Source organism: Arachis stenosperma, chromosome 7, assembly GCF_014773155.1.
Source record: "Arachis stenosperma cultivar V10309 chromosome 7, arast.V10309.gnm1.PFL2, whole genome shotgun sequence".
Classification (NCBI taxonomy): domain Eukaryota; kingdom Viridiplantae; phylum Streptophyta; class Magnoliopsida; order Fabales; family Fabaceae; genus Arachis; species Arachis stenosperma.
Genome location: NC_080383.1, coordinates 2,974,375 through 2,997,082, shown reverse-complemented (window position 1 = coordinate 2,997,082; position 22,708 = coordinate 2,974,375). Strand labels below are relative to the sequence as shown.

The 22,708-nt window shown below is 39.6% G+C and overlaps 1 protein-coding gene across 4 annotated transcripts; it reads left to right on the top strand.

Annotated features, from left to right (window-relative positions):
* Window positions 1–313: 313 nt before the first annotated feature.
* On the top strand, window positions 314–9,401 carry LOC130941121 (uncharacterized). Of its 4 annotated transcripts, none has more exons than XM_057869516.1 (5): window positions 314–733; window positions 1,881–2,066; window positions 2,247–2,306; window positions 2,387–2,471; window positions 6,432–9,401. In XM_057869516.1, the coding sequence occupies exon 5, from the start codon at window positions 7,873–7,875 to the stop codon at window positions 9,310–9,312; it is 1,440 nt and encodes a 479-aa protein (XP_057725499.1). In that variant the 5' UTR covers window positions 314–733; window positions 1,881–2,066; window positions 2,247–2,306; window positions 2,387–2,471; window positions 6,432–7,872; the 3' UTR covers window positions 9,313–9,401. The 4 variants fall into 4 exon arrangements, with proteins under 4 accessions (XP_057725499.1, XP_057725498.1, XP_057725497.1 ...); XM_057869515.1 differs by having other exon boundaries at window positions 2,560–9,401; XM_057869514.1 differs by having other exon boundaries at window positions 2,387–9,401.
* The last annotated feature ends 13,307 nt before the right edge of the window (window positions 9,402–22,708 follow it).

The window sequence follows — 22,708 nt, the reverse complement described above, 5'->3', positions numbered from 1 at the left end:
TACAAGATATCTCTCATGAATAACAATAACTTATTGAAAAATTACTCAAATCATTCGCTAAGTTTTAAAATATACAAAATACTCTAAAATGGTTCTAAAAATCGAATCGAATTGATCGATCCGATTAAATTAACCGAAAATCAGTCTTTTAATCGATTCGATTGTTGTGAAAAATTGTCTGACAAAAAAATCAACAAAAACTCGGTTGAACCGGCAATAAACCCATAAACCGATGTTCAGAGTTTTAATTTATAAAAAAAAAGAGAAAATTGAGCATATAAATACTTTCGCTGTCCCCCTCTCTCAGACAGAAACCCTAATCCACTGCCCCTCCTTCTCAGCCAGCAGCCCCTCTCTCTCAGCCAGCAGCAGCAGCCGTCACCGCTTCCACCGTCGCCGAACTCTTCTCGTCAGCCAGAGGGTGCCTTGCCGCCGGCAGTGACAGAGAGAGGGTCAGCTCGAAGCTTTTGGCCGTCGATCCTCTTCTCCTCCACGTCGTCGCCTCTGGACTTGCAGATCGAAGCTTGTGGTCGTCTTCTCTACATCGTCGTCGTATTCATCGTCGTGTACTTGCAGATCGAAGCGCGGTCGGTTGGATTCCTCCATCGCTGGTCAGTTTGCTCGATCCTCGTCTCTGTCTCGTCGTTCCTCCCTTGCCGGTAGTCGAGTTTCGTTCCTTCCTCGCCGCCCGTTCCATTCCTCCATCGACGTCAGTTTGGTTCCTCCTTCGTCGGTCGGTAGCTCTGCTTGTGCAGTTTTTTTTTTCTTGTGTTAATTTTTATGATTTTGAGTTTCTGTTTTTTAATGATTCAAATCTATGTTTGCTTCAATTTATGGTTGTTTATTTTGTTAATTTGTCTGAGATACTGAAATCTGAAATCTTATCCTTGAGTTGCTGTTTCTTTTTCTGTTTGTTGTGTTCTAAGTTGGGGTGAGTTCTGCTGTTTGTTGTGTTCTGAGTTGGAGTTGGTGGTGCCGTGGTGGTATGATTGCTGAGTCTGGATTAATTGTTTAATTTTTTTTTTGTTTTTGGATTCTCTGATTTTTCTCGTTTTGAATGATAAGAAATTATTTTTGAAAATGTTCTTATTCTGTATTTCTGTTGCTGATTGATGAGGATTGCTGATTGCGCGTGTGGTGATTATTTAGTTAGAATTTAAAAGTTATTTAAAAAATTTTTACTTTGTGAATTTTTAAAGATAAAATATGAATAAGGTATTATGTAAAATCACAAAATTTTGAGATTTTATTCATTTAAAAATGATTAAATTTGAATATTTGAAATTTATATATTAAATTTTTAATAATTTTATTATATTTTATATTTAATTTTTGTTTGCGAGTATTGGTGGTTTGATTTAATTCTGTGTTTCCAATTCTTTGGATTTTATTTTGTTTTATTTATTTCCTAGCTTGATGTTTGCAGTTTGCACCGTTTTATTTGTTGGCTGTTCCTCCATTATTCCATTACTAATAGATTCTAATTGATAAGAAATCAAAACACTACTGCGCTCATGTTTAGTCTTTTATCATTCATAATACACAATTTAAGTGATAGAAGCAGTTGCATCCATTGCGAGTTTCTTATAAAAGGAAAATAATTTAGCTTTTATTATTTTGATTAAATTGTTTGCGGTGTTAGTTTTTGTTAGAGTTAAGTGTTGTAGTTTGAAGATTGTTGATCCAATATGCATATATTAAACTGGGGTTAGAAAGACCAAAGTTACTATATTATATATTGAAAATATAAACTCATTATTAAAACCCTTTTGGAGACATGTTATGTATGGAAAGTACAAAAATTTCTATATGTTCATCTTTATTCAAAACATACTAACTTAATTATAGAATACTTATTTTATATATTCTTTAATCTGCAGCTGCCATCCACCACCACTCCCACCGCTCCCCTCCACTCCCACTCTTCCCTCTTTCTTGTTATGCCTCGCCTCCCTTCTCCTTTTGCCAATAACCCATCCCCTCCCCTTTTGCGGCCACCCTTTCCCTCTTTGTCGTTTCTTCCCTCTTCGCTCCACCAGCAACCCTCTGTCCACCATATTGTCAAGGTAAAATTGGGGTTTAATTTTTATTTTATTTTGTTATTTTTTTCACAATTTTTTATTTCCTGTTATATTTCATGTTTTTTAATATTTAGTTAAAAGAAAAATTATGTCACTTGTTCAAATTAATTTATTGCTTTTTTTATTTTACTTAGTTGGCTACTTATTTTATTTCACTCCTTTCAGGTATTAAATTACTTCGATTAAGTTGTGCAGTTTTGACACACGGTTGAAGTTATTTCAAAGGTAATTTAATTTACAGGATTTTTTGGGAGTTGTTACAGTATTATATAATTTATCAATGCTTAATTGGTTATAAATTTTAGGATGTTGGTGATTTTTGTTTGTTCTATTGGATTTCGGTTCGTGAAGGACTTGAAGTGTTTAGCTTTGTTGTTGCTTGGAGTTGAGGTTAGTTTTCTATCACTTAATTGTTTAAGTTTAAGAAACATTAGCTTTATGTTGGACTTATTTTCATTAAGATATATTTGTATGACAGAAGCTGGAGAAGGATGTCTAATGGCACCTTCTCGATCCTTTGTTTGTTGGAAATTGATTATTAGCTCATGCTTTCGAAATTGTTTATTCTGTGAAAAATGATTATATTATTTGGTGGGATGCCTTTACTTTATGGGGATATTTTGTAGAATTTTTTTAAAGTTATGATGTCATTAATGTCTTGATTGCTTTACTTCAATTGGATGTTTTGTTGAAATGTTGAAAAAAAAATTGTCATATTATTGAAGTTTAGATTCTTAGCATTTTGGGACATTGTTTCCAATTCATCATTCATGCGGCTCCTTACTATTGCTTCCGTTGCTCCTCTTCCCTTTTGATGATCTACCAGTTCTGGCTTGATGCCTTTTCTTTTTTCCTGGCGTCGTTATTGTTAGAATCATCCAGGTTTCTAGACGGTTTTGTAGTTCATCGTCGGTTTACAGATTGGATGATTTTTTAAAATTTGCTTAACAGTGATTTAAAAATAAATTTTGATCACAAGATTATGTAGATATAATATATTTAAATAGATATCAATTTTATAAAAATAAAATTTCAATTATTTCTCATCATATTTAGCATGGGATTATTAGATAGTAAGAATTATTTTCTATTTAAAAAATTTAAATTCTGTTACACATTACCGTCAAATTCAGAGGAAAAAAAATGACGGTAATATTTAGATAAATCATCAAATAAATTATTTTGTTTGCGTTGTATCCAAAAAACTGATGGTAATATTTTCCGTCGAGATTTCTGTCAGTAGTTTGCGTTTTTTCTTTAGTATCAACACTGCAAGTTGCTCACACACTACTCAAACACGAAGCCTCAAGCCCTCCTCCTGGCTGCTGGTGGTTCCTCTCTTTGCATCTGACACTGCTTGTCTCTTGTTCGTCATCGCTTTTCTTCCCCTCTTGTTTACCATCTGCCTCTGCTTGTGTCTAGTTTGCCATACCATTTGCCTCCGCTTGCTTATGTTCGCCTTTTTGTTTCGATAAGGATAACTACTTCCATTCCTTTAGGATCCCCTATCAACAAGGGACTTTTTTTTATGTTGTGATTCCTTTCATTCTCTTGAAAGATAAGCTTCAAAGACTTCATTTACAGCAATAAGTCTTCGGTGGTCCTCCATGTGGTTCTGTTTATCTTCCAAGTCTGGATCTTCGTCCAAATCCTCAACCAACATGAGTATACAGTGTTTCATCTTGTAAACATGGTCCTTGATCAATAGTTGAAACCTCCCCACATTTGAAGCAAAGCCGCCTTTCTACTTCGCTCTTGCAACTCTGTTTGGGAGAGATGGCGCCCTTCACTTCTATTCTCCATTCTCCATCAATAGTTGTCTCTGTTGAGAGCCCAACCTACCTTGTTGGGCCATGTTCTAGTAGCATCAAGCTTGCTTCGAAATAGGTTTGACACCCTTTGAGGCCTAATCCCCTTCTCTGTACGATTCACTCCTCTTCTCTATTATTTGTGTCTTCTTATAAGAGAATAACCCTATCTTTGATTTCAAATAATGAGCCAAGTAAGCTTTTATCTCCACTTTTTGGCTTATGTGCATTAGTGAATATAGTTTTTAGTATTTCTCTTTGCATCGTTAAATTTTTTCAAACTGGTCTATGAAATTCATTATCGACTCACCTTGTTGGAACTTCAAGAGTGAACCAATTCAAGGCCTTCTCCATTGCAAGCAGTACCAAGTGATACGCTTGTCACCCTCAACTTTGTTCAACACAAAGTGACGCGTTCAATATTCACTAATCGCACAAACACGTCTTCACCCATGAAAATGGCAATTCATCTTTCGATCTTGGTCGTGTCGCCGACGGTGAGGGTTGTCCAGTGACGAGTGCGACATTTGGCTTTCTCAAAAATAACCTTCTGAAATGCACCTCTGCGGGAATGGGGGATTAATACTCCTCTCGGAGATGGGACTGAGAGTCGTGGAGCTCTTTGTAGCAAACTAGCAATGTGGGGAGTCACTCCCCTCCTTTGAACGCCTTGGACCCAATTACATTGGCCCCTTGAGTTTACCCTTTTGGTCGCCTTCTCACCCTTCAAGAGTTGCATAATCTCAACGAACTCCATCTTTAACGTATTTATCATTTCCTACATGGCAGAATTAGAAGGAAGGCTCACAAACCTTCACAAAGCTTCAAGAACAAGAACTCTGGTCCAAATTGTAAGAAACCAAACATAAAAATTAGACGGAGTAGTATAATAGTATTATTCACCCTGATGAGTCTTGATCTCAACAAGAAGCCAATGGAAATAGGGACCTATAGCAACCCTACTCTTTCTCGAATTCAGCATGCCTTTCCTTTCTTCCCCATGTACCCGTCTTTCCATGGTAGCAATTACACGTGCTAGTATGGTAGTCCCTTTCTCTCAATTTATCTCGAATTCAGCATGCCTTTCCTTTCTTCCCCATGTACCCGTCTTTCCATGGTAGCAATTACACGTGCTAGTATGGTAGTCCCTTTCTCTCAATTTATGCCTAAGGCAAATACTTGGAAACCCACTCAATTTTCCACTTTCTGATTCAGCTTAATTCCAAAACTGTCCATGCACCTTTTGCGCATATACACCTGTCGTGCTTTGGAGTATTTATCCGTGTTATAAAATAGTGGCCTCGACAGTGCTATGGTGATATGCCGTTGTGGATTTTGAGCTCTCCGCCGTAGCAAAGTGTTTTGTCTCGGAAATCACGGCAATTTGCAACTGTCCACGGTGGAAATGGCGGGTTCAGGTTGCAATTTTTTTGAATTTGAGATATAATTTGGTAATTTAGAAAATCATAAAACTGGATCGAGAGTCTATCTTATTCTAAGGTTGGTGTTATTAAATTGAAATATTTTTTGTTAAGAAGGTTTTTAATTATGTTAACTAATTAAAAAAATAAACAATAAAAAATATCTCGAATAGATTCTCAATTGATTCACACATAAATCTTTAACCTCCGTTATGTATAGAGTGCTTTCTTTAAATGATAAATTTAAAACCTTACTAATAATATTTAGTAAGGTGGTGACATCAGACGATAGCTGTTCTTTTTTATTTTTTCTTGCTCTTTCATGTCAGTTATAATCCCACGTCTCTGTCCATTACATATTTGAACCTTGATATCATTCTTCAAACTTAAATTTCCGTGGTATTCACCTTTTAAATGTAACATTTTTAGATCTTCACAGATAGGTCTAAAGATTGATATAAAATCTTCTCTTATGTTTTTTCACCAATCTCCATCCGTCCATTCAGTCTTCAAATTTTTTTTGGTCTCTCGCCAAGAATCCAAATCCGAATCATAATATTCTGAAATTATCCTTTTTTTGTGATAAATGCAAAAAATGCATTCTCAAATAAATTTTCATTGAAAATACTCCACTCGACTTATCTTGTGTATCGACGATGTAGTTCATCAGCCTTATGGTCTTCAGAGAACTGATTAACCATCACCCTATATGGAAAAGGGGAAGCCAAATCTGAAAACCCACCATTACCAGATCTGTGCATGTAATTGTAACAAAACTGATTTTTTTCAGATATTTCAGTCATGACGTCTTTTTTCCTTAAGTTAAAAAACATCGGAAGAAAATTACAAACATTAAAATTCAAGCAATTTTCTAATTTGTAATTTAAATACTTAGTAAGCAAGCAAAATCGAGTTTTGTTTGTAATTAGAAAATTAGAAAATTATAAATTAGAAAATTGCTTGAGTCTTAGAGTTTGTAATTTTCTTTTGATGATGTTTTTTAACTTGGGAAAAAAAGGTGCCATGTCTGAAATATCTGAAAAAAGGCCAGGTTTGTTACAATTACATGCACGGATCGGTTATAGTGGGTTTTCAGATTTGCTTTTCCCTCTTCCTTACAGGGTGATGGTTAATCAGTTTTCTGAAGACCATAAGACTGATGAACTAGAGCGTCGATAGACAAGATAAGTCAAGTGGAGTATTTTCGATTGAAATTTATTCTTGAGAATGCATTTTTTGCATTTATCACGGAAAAGAATAATTTCAGAATATTATTATTCGAATTTAAATTCTTGGCCAGAGACCAAAAAAAGTTTGAAGGTGGAACGACGGACGGGTGGAGATTGGTGGGAGAACATAAGAAAAGATTTTATATCAATCTTTAGACTTGTCTGTGAAGGTTTAAAAATGTTACATTTAAAGGATAAATACTATGGAAATTTAAGTTTGAAGGATGGTATTAAGGTTCAAATATGTAATGGATAGAGACATGGGGTTCTAACTGAGATGAAAGAGCAAGGCAAAAATAAAAAAGAACAGCTATCGTCTGACAACCTTACTAATAAAGGAGGTTGAAGATTTATGTTTGAATCAATTGAGAGTCTATTCGAGGTATTTTTTATTGTTTATTGTTTTTAATTAGTTAACATGATGAGAAATCTTCTTAGTTGAAAAAAATTTCAATTTAGTGACACCGACCTCAGAATAAAGTGGACTTTCGATCTGTTTTTATGGTTTTTTAAAGTAATAAATTACATCTCAAATTCAAAATAATTGCAATCTAAACCCACCATTGCAGATCGCCGTGATTACCGAGACAAAACAGCTTTGCTACGGCGGAAAGCTCAAAATCCGCAACGGCATGAAAGCGTGGCAGGTATACAGGCACAAAAGGTTCAGCGATGGTTTCGGAATTAAGTAGGATCAAGGTGGAAAAATTGAGTGGCTCCCCAAGTATTGTTAACTTGGCAAACATTGAGAGAAGGGGAATGCCATGCTAAGACATGGGTGTGCACATGGCGCGCGTATAAAGGGGAAGAAAGGAAAGACAGACTGAATTTGGGAATTGGCTTAGGAGAGTGGGGTTGTTATAGGGTCCTATTTTCGTTGGTTTCTCGTTGAGATCCATATTTATCAGGGTGAATAATACTATTGATATGACCAGTAAGATCGGTTACGAATTATAGCTCGGTAACGCACCCACAATAATGGCCGAACATTCGCAATAATCAGCATTTATCTCCATAACGTCGGACATGCGATTAATGCTCTCCTCAGACGTTACAACTTAGACAAAACGGTCATCCCAATCCGAACAAATATAAAAGCAAAGGACAGGAATGAAAGAGGTATGCAATCTTTCTAAGAAAAACTCCTCAGATTGGTACATATCTTGGTCTCTTGCCGACGAAGTCTGGGACATATCTTGGAAGCTTGCCGACCTTACCAGAAGGAGCGACCTATACCTCGGCTCAGGTTGGTAAGAACATTGGCGCCCACCGTGGGGCCGAAAAATTTTAAAAACATCATTCGTGGCAGGCCCCAAAATTTACATACACTTTCATGGCTGACGCTCCCCCGCCAACTCCATCCGAACTTCTGAGGATGGTGACTGAACTCCAACAAGCAAATCAGCGAATGGCAGAGGAAAACCAGAGAATGCAAAACCAAATCGCACAATTAGAACAAGCTCGCCTAGAGCATCATAATCACGATCATGAAAACAACGAACGAACTCATGTCTCGGAGACGCCGCAGAGCGACAATGAAGGAAATCGGCGCCATGATGAAACCCAACCCGATGACGAAGAAGAACAACCCGACAACTCGGCAGGACCATTCACAGCAGATATAATGAACTTCCAACTCCCCCGACAATTCACTCTGTCGACGACTTTAACCCCATACGACGGGTTGGGCGACCCAAAGCAGCACGTCAAGAAGTTCCGATCTATTATGATCGTTAACGTTGCATATGATCCAATTCTTTGTCGATGTTTTCCATCTTTTTTAGACGGTCCTGCACTTGACTGGTTCTGTTCTTTGCCTGCAGATTCGATATCTCGTTTTCAAGAGCTGGCCGCCCAATTTGAGGATCATTTTGCAGCATCCGCAATATATCTCCACGATTCTGATTACTTGACGACCATAAAACAGGGAGCACAAGAAAGTCTGAAGGACTATATCACCCGCTTTACAAAGGTCGCCATGAGAATTCCCGACCTCCATCCAGAAGTTCATTTACACGCCATAAAAAGCGGCCTTCGCCCTGGCAAATTCCAGGAAACTATTGCGGTAACCAAGCCAAAAACCTTGGCCGAATTTCGTGAAAAAGCCAATGGTCAGATCGACGTTGAGGAACTCAGACAAGCAAGGAAAACGGAAAGATCGGCAACGAATAAGGACGACGATAAACCTCGGGATAGCAAAAAAGCATTTAAGCCGGTTCCACGATATGACTCATACACCAAATTCAATACAAAAAGGGACGATATTATAAAAGGGATATTAAACTCCAAACTAATCAAGCCTCCTCGCAAAGCTGGCAATTATCCCGAGTCAAAAAGCGTCGACAGATCAAAGTATTGTACCTCTCACCAGAAACACGGACACACCACCAACGAATGTGTCATCGCGAAAGATCTCCTTGAACGGCTAGCAAGGCAAGGACATCTCGATAAATTTATTGCAGGGCAGATGCAGAAAAATACTAGCCCCACACCAGACACATCAACAGCTGGCACCTCCTCAAAAGGAAAGGACAAAGCACCGGCACAACCTAGAGGGGTAATAAACTGTATCTCAGGAGGCTACGCTGGAGGAGGACACACAAGCTCAGCCAGAAAGCGTACTTATAGGGCTATGCTAGCAATTACGGATGCCCCAAGCCATCCTCGGCCGTCGACGAACATTTCAGAAGTAACCTTCAGACCAACCGACTTCAACAGTGCCGATGCCAACCTAGACGACCCTGTTGTCATTTCAATTCAGCTGGGGACCTGATAGTGAAGAAAGTTTTACTCGACCCAGGAAGCAGTGCAGATGTTCTATTTTTCACCACCTTTGAAAAAATGAAGCTGAGTAACAACATTCTCCAGCCATACATGGGAGACCTGGTTGGATTTTCAGGAGAACGAGTTCCTGTACTCGGATCAGTGTGGTTTGTGAGCAACCATTACACAATACACAGGATATTCAGTATCTTGTGGTCGACTGTTTTAGCCCATACAACGTTATATTAGGCAGACCATTTTTAAACAAATTCGCTGCAATTGTTTCCACTGTTCACCTCTGTGTCAAGTTTCCTGTGCAGGACAATGTCATAGCTACAGTTCACGGAGATCTCCAGGAGGCGAGGCAATGCTACAACACAAGCCTAAAGCCACCCAAAAAAGTCGGACAGTCACATGTCAACTCTATAAAGTCGGAACAGATAATAATATCGGAACTTGACCCACGGGCCGACTTTCAGGACCGGCCTGCGCCGAACGAGGAGTTGACAAAAATCATTTTAAAAGATGATCCACTAAAATTTACTTTTGTAGGTACTTCCATGACTCCAGAAGATAAGAAAAGTCTAACAAGCTTTCTGCAGGAGAATGCCGACCTATTCGCATGGACCTCTGCTGACATGCCAGGAATAGACCCTTCTATTATAACACATAAATTGGCACTGAATCCAGCAGCTAGGCCGATCTCCCAGAAAAAAAGAAACCTCGGCACCGAAAAGCGACAAGCATCAATTGCCGAGGTACAAAAGCTCATTCATGCAAACTTCATCAGAGAAATCCGATTTACAACATGGCTCGCTAATGTGGTTATGGTAAGAAAAAATAATGGTAAGTGGCGCATGTGCGTCGATTTTACTGATTTAAATAAAGCATGCCCAAAAGATGCTTACCCTCTGCCTTGTATTGATACACTGGTTGACAACTCTTGTGGCTATGGTACTTTGCTTTATGGACGCATAAAAAAAACAGATCTTATGCACAAAATGGACGGCTTTCATAACGGAAATATTGCTATAATGTCATGCCTTTTGGTCTAAAGAATGCAGGAGCCACATATCAGCGGCTAATGAACAAGATTTTCCAGCAGCAAATCGGCCGAAATATAGAAGTTTATGTTGATGATATGGTCGCCAAAACAAAGCTCGGCGACTCTCATATCCAAGACCTAGCTGAAATCTTCGGACAGATTCGGCGATACAACATGAGGCTAAATCCAGAAAAATGCGCCTTTGGAGTGCAGGGAGGAAAATTCCTCGGATTCATCCTCACAAGCCGAGGAATTGAAGCAAATCCAGAAAAATGTCAAGCAATACTCACTATGCAAAGCCCATCCATAGTAAAAGAGGTTCAACGGCTAACAGGACGATTAGCCGCTTTATCTAGATTTTTACCATGCTTAGCACCTAAATCGTCAAATTTCTTTCAATGTTTAAAAAAGAATGCAAAGCATTTTGAATGGAACCAGGACTGTGAGCTGGCTTTCCAGAAATTAAAAGAGTTTCTTTCAAAACCCTCTGTCTTACAAAAGCCAAAATTCGGTGAGCCATTATATATATACTTATCAATAACTGACAATGCTATCAGTTCTGCACTTGTAACAGAAACAGATCGGAACCAACAGCCAGTCTATTTTGTGAGCAAGTCCTTACAAAACGTCGAGCTTCGCTACCCAAGGTTGGAAAAGCTTGCCTTAGCTCTAGTGTTCTCATCAAGACGCCTCCGACCATATTTCCAAAGTCACACAATCATCGTCAAAACAGGACAACTTTTGCGGCAGGTTCTTTCAAAACCTGAATTAGCAGGAAGACTAATTAAGTGGGCTATTGAGTTGTCAGAATTCGACATTCAATATCAGCCACGAAGGTCGGTCAAGTCCCAATACCTCGTAGACTTTATCGCCGAGCTTACAGAACCATGCTCAGACACATCAAGTTCAACCTGGACCTTATTCGTAGACGGGGCTTCCAACCCTCAAGGCGCGGGCGCTGGAATACTACTCGAAAATTCAGATGGGATAATCCTCGAGCACTCCCTCAGATTCTCATTCAAGGCCAGCAACAACCAATCCGAATATGAGGCCCTCATCGCAGGGCTCAGGTTAGCAACCGATCTATATATGGATAGTTTAAGAGTTTACTGTGATTCATTATTGATTGTCTAGCAGGTAAACCACAGTTTTCAAACAAAAGACCCGATCTTATTAAAGTACTTGGATATTGTTCATCAACTGTTACAAAATTTTTCAACAATAGACATCATTCATATTCATAGGGAACAAAACCATAGAGCAGTTATTCTGTCAAAATTAGCAACTACACAGACATACACCACTACCCTTCTACAGTCAACATTAGATAAGCCGAGCATTGATACACATAACGTTCTAAACATTGTTGATAAAGAAAATTGGCAACAACCTTACATTCATTACCTCCGTTCGGGAACAATTCCGAGCTACATTGACAATAAAGGTAAATTTAGAAGACAGGCCTCCTATTATACACTGTTAAATGATAACCTGTATAGGCGAGGATACTCTCGACCTATACTAACAGGGCAGATGCCGAACTTGTATTATCAGAAGCACACGAGGGAATTTGTGGAATACACTCTGGAGCTCGAAGCCTATCACAGAAAATCCTCCGAGCCGGTTTCTACTGGCCGACGATATGGGAAGATAGCAAACATAAGGTCAGAACATGTGATAATTGTCAGCGGCATTCGCCGACCATTCATCTACCAGCAGAGCATCTTCACCATTCGACGGTAAGCTGGCCATTCGAAAAATGGGGAATCGATATTCTAGGACCTTTCCCCACTGCTCCAAGACAGGTAAAATACTTGGGAGTGGCAATTGATTACTTTTCCAAGTGGATTGAAACACAACCTTTGGCAAAAATCACATCCACACAAATGATAAGCTTCGTTTGGAAAAACATAATATGCAGATTTGGCATACCGAGTAATATTATAACTGACAATGGCCGTCAATTTATCGACCAAAGTTTTAAAGCTTTTTTGCAGAATCTTAAAATAAAACAGCATTTTTCTTCAGTCGAACATCCACAGTCAAACGGATTAGCAGAAGCCGCTAATAAGGTTATTCTCCAGGCTTTAAGGAAAAAGCTAGACGACGCAAAAAGATTATGGGCCGAGCTTGTGCCAGAAGTGTTATGGGCATATAATACTACTGCTCATTCAACAACAAAGGAAAGCCCATTCCGTTTGGTATACGGATCTGAAGCTATGATCCCTATAGAAGTCTCACATGGCTCAATGCGGACGATAGCTAAAGAGCATGACCAAGCTCGGCAAGCAGAGCTCGATCTAATTGAGGAGTTACGAGAAACAGCAGCCATTCGACACCGAGCATTGCAGCAACAACTCAGCCGACGATATGGGCAGAAGGTGAAACCGAGGACCTTTAACACTGGTGACTTGGTACTCAGAAAAACTGAACAAGCCCGCCGACCTCCCTCTCATGGGAAACTTGCTGCAACATGGGATGGTCCCTACAAAATATCTGAAGTCCTCGGCAGAGGGGCATACAAGTTGGAAGACATCAATGGCACTCAACTTCCTAGCACATGGAACGTCGGTTCCCTGAAGCGATACTACAGTTAGCAAAACAGCAGGCCAGTACTCTTTTTCCTATCACGAGAATTTTTCTAGCACATGGAACGTCGGCTCCCTGAAGCGATACTACAGTTAGCAAAACAGCAGGCCAGTACTCTTTTTCTTATCACGAGAATTTTTCCCAAAGGGTTTTTGCTCGTGGAGGTTTTAACGAGGCTGGCTTACCTTGAAAAAATTAAACATTTCACAGGTACTGCTGTTAATACATTGTAATTTACATTTCACTTTAATCAAACTGATCAATCATTCCCCGAACGGGACTTACTCCAGACCAAATTACACTCCTTTAAAGGAGAAACAGATTATATCTAAAGTCGCATTATTACTATACGAATGCGTAAATGCCATAATCCAAACTTTCATTAAAGCCATTCGAAGGCAACAAAATACACGATGGGGAAAGCAAACAAACCCCAATCAAAACAGTTTTCTGACAGATAAATACTTAAATACAAAATACTACTGTTCAGTCATAACAAACCAGATCCTCAAATTCAAAACAAAAAATTTTCTCAAAAGAAAATATCAGTTATTTAAACTGTCACCTCCTTCCTCTTCATCGTCAACAAGCTTACCATCCCGAATTACTTTGCCGGGATCCATGGCCGAAAAATCTTCTTCCGGACACAAAAACCTCGCCTGATTAACAGCCCGTTGAAAACCCTCAGCAAAAGCATCCAGAACATCTCCGATTCTCAAGATCTTTCATCTTCGCCGACACCTCAATCACCTGAGTACTCAAACTCGACAAATCATTTTCTTTTTTCTTCAGCAGACCAGAAATCTCCTCATAACACTCTTTTTGGACCTTCACTTCACTCTCGACCTCAGACAGCTTTTTCTTCAAAGCAATTATGTTCGTTTCTTTCAACAAGAGTTGTTCCTTCAATTCAGAAACTTGCGAAGCCTCACCAACTGACTTCCTGTGTTTTTTCTCTTGGCTACGACCAATGCAAGCTAGCCGAAACCCCAACACCTAATACCCACAGATCAAAATTCAGTTCGAAAAAAAAAAAAACAAACAGCAAAGAACAACAGATACCTGTAAAACCTGATCAACACCTATATCCCCAACCTCCTCTACTCGCCTAACGTCCGTCACAGTCTGAACGACTTCATCAGCAACAGTATTAAATGGAAACTTTTGGTTCCACACAGACGAGCTCTCGCCTTCCTCTTCAAATACGTGTAGCCTCTGCTGCTTCGTCAAAAAACTTGACAAATCATCCAGTTGAACATTTTCCTCCTTACCCTGCATATCTCTCGACAAAGCTGACTCTGTCTTCCTTTTCTTAAAAACAATCGCCTTCTTCCTCGGCGGGGGCTGATTAACCTCGTTACCGAGCTATAATTCGTAACCGATCTTACTGGTCATATCACAGCCCCCAAGCTTAGCCTGGCTTTGAGGAGACGGGTTGAGCTTTTTTGCCGGGTTATAGCTCGGTGTATGGAGCCCCAGGTCAACGTGGCTCACTCAGCAATACTTTTTTCTTCTTCTTTTTTTGTAATTAGAGATTTCAAAATGTATTAGTGTAGGGCCTGTGTTTATTGGGCCTTGTGTATATTTATGATTTGGTTCAACTTCCGAAGTTGGTTTATAACCGTTCTAAGTGGGTGTTGATGTGCGGTTTGGATTAATTGATGGAACTGAAAAGTTCATTTAATTAGTGGCTTGGAAGGAGAGTGGTTTCTCTGTTTTTCCGTTTAAGTTTGAAGCTTCAGTTTTTCATAGAAGCATGAGTACTAGAGGTTAGTAAACCTTCTCTTACTTCTTCCGTTGTTAAATTTTTCTTGGGCATGGGTGATAAAATGAAAAAGTTTTTACCTCAAATCGAAAGTTTTGAGGATTATAGTTGGGTTGACAAGGACGTGCACATTCGAGGCTCATTGTTTTCTGATGTGAAAAGTGTCAACAGGGTGAATCTGGGTAGGATAGCTAGGGCTGGGTTTCGGCTGGAACCGTTGCCATGCAACCGGTCCGATCGTGTTTTTCATAGAAGGAACGATTTTCAAAGCTTTTATATGTATAGCTGCGTCATGGAGGAGTTGCGAGTGAAGCTTCCCTTTACCAGTTTCGAATGTAGTGTTTTGAAACAACTGAACTGTGCGCCCTCCCAAGTACATCCTAATGGCTGGGCTTTTATTAGATGTTTCCAAGGCTTGATGGACTTCCTTGAAGTTAAGCCGGATTTAGAACTGTTTTTCTGTTTGTTTCAGGCTAAGGGGGTATGGAAAGGTCTATGGATTAATCTGAATAGTACTCCAGGTTTTTCGGTTTTTAAACTTTATAAATCTTCCTTTAAGGATTTCAAGGAAATGTATCTGAAAGTGAAATCTGTTGATGAAGAATTTTCTTTTTACATTGATGAACATTTGGGGGAAAAATTTCCTATGTATTGGTGTTGCCATCCGCAACACAAACTGGGCCCCGAGTTCATAAACGGTCAAAATGAGTGTATAATTTCATTTCTGCTAGAGATGGTTGAGAAAAGTGGTTTGATTTCGGTGTCTGAGTTACTTCCTTGGGAGGAAGATAAGGGCTCTGTTATAGAATACTTTGGTAAGGATTTGAAGAACTGTTTCTTAATGTTATGTGTTTTTGATTGCCTAGCTAAATAACTGTTCGGTGTTTTTAGCTGGTGCTTTTCCAGGGGTGACCGCATCTAGCTTAAGGTCTCGATTTAAAGCAAAAAACTTTGAGGGTTCGTCGTCTAATCAGGACAAGGCTGATGGGGGTGCCGAGGTTAATCAGCCCCCGCCGAGGAAGAAGGCGATTGTTTTTAAGAAAAGGAAGACAGAGTCAGCTTTGTCGGGAGATATGCAGGGTAAGGAGGAAAATGTTCAGCTGGATGATTTGTCAAGTTTTTTGACGAAGCAGCAGAGGCTACACGTATTTGAAGAGGAAGGCGAGAGCTCGTCTGTGTGGAACCAAAACTTTCCATTTAATATTGTTGCTGATGAAGTCGTTCAGACTGTGACGGACGTTAGGCGAGTAGAGGAGGTTGGGGATATAGGTGTTGATCAGTTTTTATAGGTATCTGTTGTTCTTTGCTGTTTGTTTTTTTTTTTTTCGAACTGAATTTTGATCTGTGGGTATTAGGTGTTGGGGTTTCGGCTAGCTTGCATTGGTCGTAGCCAAGAGAAAAAACACAGGAAGTCGGTTGGTGAGGCTTCGCAAGTTTCTGAATTGAAGGAACAACTCTTGTTGAAAGAAACGAACATAATTGATTTGAAGAAAAAGCTGTCTGAGGTCGAGAGTGAACTGAAAGTCCAAAAAGAGTGTTATGAGTAGATTTCTGGTCTGCTGAAGAAAAAGGAAAATGATTTGTCGAGTTTGAGTACTCAGGTGATTGAGGTGTCGGCGAAGATGAAAGATCTTGAGAATCGGAGATGTTCTGGATGCTTTTGCTGAGGGTTTTCAACGGGCTGTTAATCAGGCGAGGTTTTTGTGTCCGGAAGAAGATTTTTCGGCCATGGATCCCGGCAAAGTAATTCGGGATGGTAAGCTTGTTGACGATGAAGAGGAAGGAGGTGACAGTTTAAATAACTGATATTTTCTTTTGAGAAAATTTTTTGTTTTGAATTTTGAGGATCTGGTTTGTTATGACTGAACAGTAGTATTTTGTATTTAAGTATTTATCTGTCAGAAAACTGTTTTGATTGGGGTTTGTTTGCTTTCCCCATCGTGTATTTTGTTGCCTTCGGATGGCTTTAATGACAGTTTGGATTATGGCATTTGCGCATTCGTATAGTAATAATGCGACTTTAGATATAATCTGTTTCTCCTTTAAAGGAGTGTAATTTGGTCTGGAGTCCCGTTCGGGGAATGATTGACAGTTGATTAAAGTGAAATGTAAATTACAATGTATTAACAGCAGTACCTGTGAAATGTTTAATTTTTTCAAGGTAAGCCAGCCTCGTTAAAACCTCCACGAGCAAAAACCCTTTGGGAAAAATTCTCGTGGTAGGAAAAAGAGTACTGGCCTGCTGTTTGCTAACTGTAGTATCGCTTCAGGGAGCCGACGTTCCATGTGCTAGGAAGTTGAGTGCCATTGATGTCTTCCAACTTGTATGCCCCTCTGCCGAGGACTTCAGATATTTTGTAGGGACCATCCCATGTTGCAGCAAGTTTCCCATGAGAGGGAGGTCGGCGGGCTTGTTCGGTTTTTCTGAGTACCAAGTCACCAGTGTTAAAGGTCTTCGGTTTCACCTTCTGCCCATATCGTCGGCTGAGTTGTTGCTGCAATACTCGGTGTCGAATGGCTGCTGTTTCTCGTATCTCCTCAATTAGATCGAGCTCTGCTTGCCGAGCTTGGTCATGCTCTTTAGCTATCGTCCGCATTGAGCCATGTGAGACTTCTATAGGGATCATAGCTTCAGATCCGTATACCAAACGGAATGGGCTTTCCTTTGTTGTTGAATGAGCAGTAGTATTATATGCCCATAACACTTCTGGCACAAGCTCGGCCCATAATCTTTTTGCGTCGTCTAGCTTTTTCCTTAAAGCCTGGAGAATAACCTTATTGGCGGCTTCTGCTAATCCGTTTGACTGTGGATGTTCGACTGAAGAAAAATGCTGTTTTATTTTAAGATTCTGCAAAAAGCTTTAAAACTTTGGTCGATAAATTGACGGCCATTGTCAGTTTATATATACTCGGTATGCCAAATCTGCATATTATGTTTTTCCAAACGAAGCTTATCATTTGTGTGGATGTGATTTTTGCCAAAGGTTGTGTTTCAATCCACTTGGAAAAGTAATCAATTGCCACTACCAAGTATTTTACCTGTCTTGGAGCAGTGGGGAAAGGTCCTAGAATATCGATTCCCCATTTTTCGAATGGCCAGCTTACCGTCGAATGGTGAAGATGCTCTGCTGGTAGATGAATGGTCGGCGAATGCCGCTGACAATTATCACATGTTCTGACCTTGTGTTGCTATCCATATCGTCGGCCAGTAGAAACCGGCTCGGAGGATTTTCTGTGATAGGCTTCGAGCTCCAGAGTGTATTCCACAAATTCCCTCGTGTGCTTCTGATAATACAAGTTCGGCATCTGTCCTGTTCAAACATTTTAGTAGAGGTCGAGAGTATCCTCGCCTATACAGGTTATCATTTAACAGTGTATAATAGGAGGCCTGTCTTCTAAATTTACCTTTATTGTCAATGTAGCTCGGAATTGTTCCCGAACGGAGGTATTGAATGTAAGGTTGTTGTCAATTTTCTTTATCAACAATGTTTAGAACGTTATGTGTATCAATGCTCGGCTTATCTAATGTTGACTGTAGAAGGGTAGTGGTGTATGTCTGTGTAGTTGCTAATTTTGACAGAATATCTGCTCTATGGTTTTGTTCCCTAGGAATATGAATGATGTCTATTGTTGAAAAATTTTGTAACAGTTGATGAACAATATCCAAGTATTTTAATAAGATCGGGTCTTTTGTTTGAAAACTGTGGTTTACCTGCTGGACAATCAATAATGAATCACAGTAAACTCTTAAACTATCAATATATAGATCGGTTGCTAACCTGAGCCCTGCGATGAGGGCCTCATATTCGGATTGGTTGTTGCTGGCCTTGAATGAGAATCTGAGGGAGTGCTCGAGGACTATCCCATCTGAATTTTCGAGTAGTATTCCAGCGCCCGCGCCTTGAGGGTTGGAAGCCCCGTCTACGAATAAGGTCCAGGTTGAACTTGATGTGTCTGAGCATGGTTCTGTAAGCTCGGCGATAAAGTCTATGAGGTATTGGGACTTGACCGACCCTCGTGGCTGATATTGAATGTCAAATTCTGACAACTCAATAGCGCACTTAATTAGTCTTCCTGCTAATTCAGGTTTTGAAAGAACCTGCCGCAAAGGTTGTCCTGTTCTGACGATGATTGTGTGACTTTGGAAATATGGTCGGAGGCGTCTTGATGAGAACACTAGAGCTAAGGCAAGCTTTTCCAACCTTGGGTAGCGAAGCTCGGCGTTTTGTAAGGACTTGCTCACAAAATAGACTGGCTGTTGGTTCCGATCTGTTTCTGTTACAAGTGCAGAACTGATAGCATTGTCAGTTATTGATAAGTATATATATAATGGCTCACCGAGTTTTGGCTTTTGTAAGACAGGGGGTTTTGAAAGAAACTCTTTTAATTTCTGGAAAGCCAGCTCACAGTCCTGGTTCCATTCAAAATGCTTTGCATTCTGTTTTAAACATTGAAAGAAATTTGATGATTTAGGTGCTAAGCATGGTAAAAATCTAGATAAAGCGGCTAATCGTCCTGTTAGCCGTTGAACCTCTTTTACTGTGGATGGGCTTTGCATAGTGAGTATTGCTTGACATTTTTCTGGATTTGCTTCAATTCCTCGGCTTGTGAGGATGAATCCGAAGAATTTTCCTCCCTGCACTCCAAAGGCGCATTTTTCTGGATTTAGCCTCATGTTGTATCGCCGGATCTGTCCGAAGATTTCAGCTAGGTCTTGGATATGAGAGTCGCCGAGATTTGTTTTGGCGACCATATCATCAACATAAACTTCTATATTTCGGCCGATTTGCTGCTGGAAAATCTTGTTCATTAGCCGCTGATATGTGGCTCCTGCATTCTTTAGACCAAAAGGCATGACATTATAGCAATAATTTCCGTTTTCAGTTATGAAAGCCGTTTTTTCATGGTCCATTTTGTGCATAAGAATCTGGTTATAGCCAGAGTATGCGTCCATAAAGCTTAAAGTACCATAGCCACAAGAGTTGTCAACCAGTGTATCAATACAAGGTAGAGGGTAAGCATCTTTTGGACATGCTTTATTTAAATCAGTAAATCGCGCACATGCGCCTTACCATTATTTTTCTTACCATAACCACATTAGCGAGCCATGTTGTAAATCGGATTTCTCTGATGAAGTTTGCATGAATGAGCTTTTGTACCTCGGCAATTGATGCTTGTCGCTTTTCGGTGCCGAGGTTTCTTTTTTTCTGGGAGATCGGCCTAGCTGCTGGATTCAGTGCCAATTTATGTGTTATAATAGAAGGGTCTATTCCTGGCATGTCAGCGGAGGTCCATGCGAATAGGTCGGCATTCTCCTGCAGAAAGCTTGTTAGACTTTTCTTATCTTCTGGAGTCATGGAAGTACCTACAAAAGTAAATTTTAGTGGATCATCTTTTAAAATGATTTTTGTCAACTCCTCGTTCGGCGCAGGCCGGTCCTGAAAGTCGGCCCGTGGGTCAAGTTCCGATATTGTTATCTGTTCCGACTTTATAGAGTTGACATGTGACTGTCCGACTTTTTTGGGTGGCTTTAGGCTTGTGTTGTAGCATTGCCTCGCCTCCTGGAGATCTCCGTGAACTGTAGCTATGACATTGTCCTGCACAGGGAACTTGACACAGAGGTGAACAGTGGAAACAATTGCAGCGAATTTGTTTAAAAATGGTCTGCCTAATATAACGTTGTATGGGCTAAAACAGTCGACCACAAGATACTGAATATCCTGTGTATTGTGTAATGGTTGCTCACCGAGTGTGGTTTGTAACCACACTGATCCGAGTACAGGAACTCGTTCTCCTGAAAATCCAACCAGGTCTCCCATGTATGGCTGGAGAATGTTGTTACTCAGCTTCATTTTTTCAAAGGTGGTAAAAAATAGAACATCTGCACTGCTTCCTGGGTCGAGTAAAACTTTCTTCACTATCAGGTCCCCCAGCTGAATTGAAACGACAACAGGGTCGTCTAGGTTGGCATCGGCACCGTTGAAGTTGGTTGGTCTGAAGGTTACTTCTGAAATGTTCGTCGGCGGCCGAGGATGGCTTGGGGCATCCGTAATTGCTAGCATAGCCCTATAAGTACGCTTTCTGGCTGAGCTTGTGTGTCCTCCTCCAGCGTAGCCTCCTGAGATACAGTTTATTACCCCTCTAGGTTGTGCCGGTGCTTTGTCCTTTCCTTTTGAGGAGGTGCCAGCTGTTGATGTGTCTGGTGTGGGGCTAGTATTTTTCTGCATCTGCCTTGCAATAAATTTATCGAGATGTCCTTGCCTTGCTAGCCGTTCAAGGAGATCTTTCGCGATGACACATTCGTTGGTGGTGTGTCCGTGTTTCTGGTGAAAGGTACAATACTTTGATCTGTCGACGCTTTTTGACTCAGGATAATTGCCAGCTTTGCGAGGAGGCTTGATTAGTTTGGAGTTTAATATCCCTTTTATAATATCGTCCCTTTTTGTATTGAATTTGGTGTATGAGTCATATCGTGGAACCGGCTTAAATGCTTTTTTGCTATCCCGAGGTTTATCGTCGTCCTTATTCGTTGCCGATCTTTCCGTTTTCCTTGCTTGTCTGAGTTCCTCAACGTCGATCTGACCCTTGGCTTTTTCACGAAATTCGGCTAAGGTTTTTGGCTTGGTTACCGCAATAGTTTCCTGGAATTTGCCAGGGCGAAGGCCGCTTTTTATGGCGTGTAAATGAACTTCTGGATGGAGGTCGGGAATTCTCATGGCGACCTTTGTAAAGCGGGTGAAATGATTTCAAAGGTAATTTAATTTACAAGATTTTTTGGGAGTTGTTACAATATTAAATAATTTATCAATGCATAATTGGATATAAATTTTAGGACTTTGGTGATTTCTGTTTATTCTATTGGATTTCGGTTCGGAAAGGACTTGAAGTGTTTAGCTTTGTTGTTTGGAGTCGAGGTTAATTTTTTATCACTTAATTGTTTAAGTTTAAGAAACATTAGCTTTATGTTGGACTTATTTTTATTAAGATATATTTGTAGGACAGAAGTGGGAGAAAGATGTCTAATAGCACCTTCTCGATCCTTTATTTACTGGAAATTGTGGAGTAATAAGGTGGTGCAATAGAACGACTAGGGTTGTATGCTTTGATTATTAGCTCATGTTTTCGAAATTGTTTTCGACTAGGGTTGTATGATTATATTATTAGCTCATGTAGATTGTAGAATTTTTTTGAAGTCCTGCGATGTCATTGTCTTAATTGTTTCTACTTTAATTAGATGTTTTGTTGAATTTTTGAAAAAAAATTATCATATTATTGAAGTTTAGATTGTTAGCACGTAGTAATGTTTCCAATTCATCATTCATGCAGCTCCTTACTATTGTTTTCGTTGCTCATGTTGTCATTGTTTACTTGACTATGTGTTTTCTATCTGTCTTTTCCCTTTTGATGATTTACCAGATCTGGTCAGTTATGCCTTTTCTTTTTTACGGCGTCATTTTTGTCTGAACCATCCAGTTTCAATATTGTGCAGCATTGACATACTGCTGAAGTTATTTCAAAGGTAATTTAATTTACAAGATTTTTTGGGAGTTGTTACAATATTAAATAATTTATCAATGCATAATTGGATATAAATTTTAGGACTTTGGTGATTTCTGTTTGTTCTATTGGATTTCGGTTCGGAAAGGACTTGAAGTGTTTAGCTTTGTTGTTTGGAGTCGAGGTTAATTTTTTATCACTTAATTGTTTAAGTTTAAGAAACATTAGCTTTATGTTGGACTTATTTTTATTAAGATATATTTGTAGGACAGAAATGGGAGAAGGATGTCTAATAGCACCTTCTCGATCCTTTATTTACTGGAAATTGTGGAGTAATAAGGTGATGTGCAATAGAACGACTAGGGTTGTATGCTTTGATTATTAGCTCATGTTTTCGAAATTGTTTTTGACTAGGGTTGTATGATTATATTATTAGCTCATGTAGATTGTAGAATTTTTTTTGAAGTCTGTGATGTCATTGTCTTAATTGTTTCTACTTTAATTAGATGT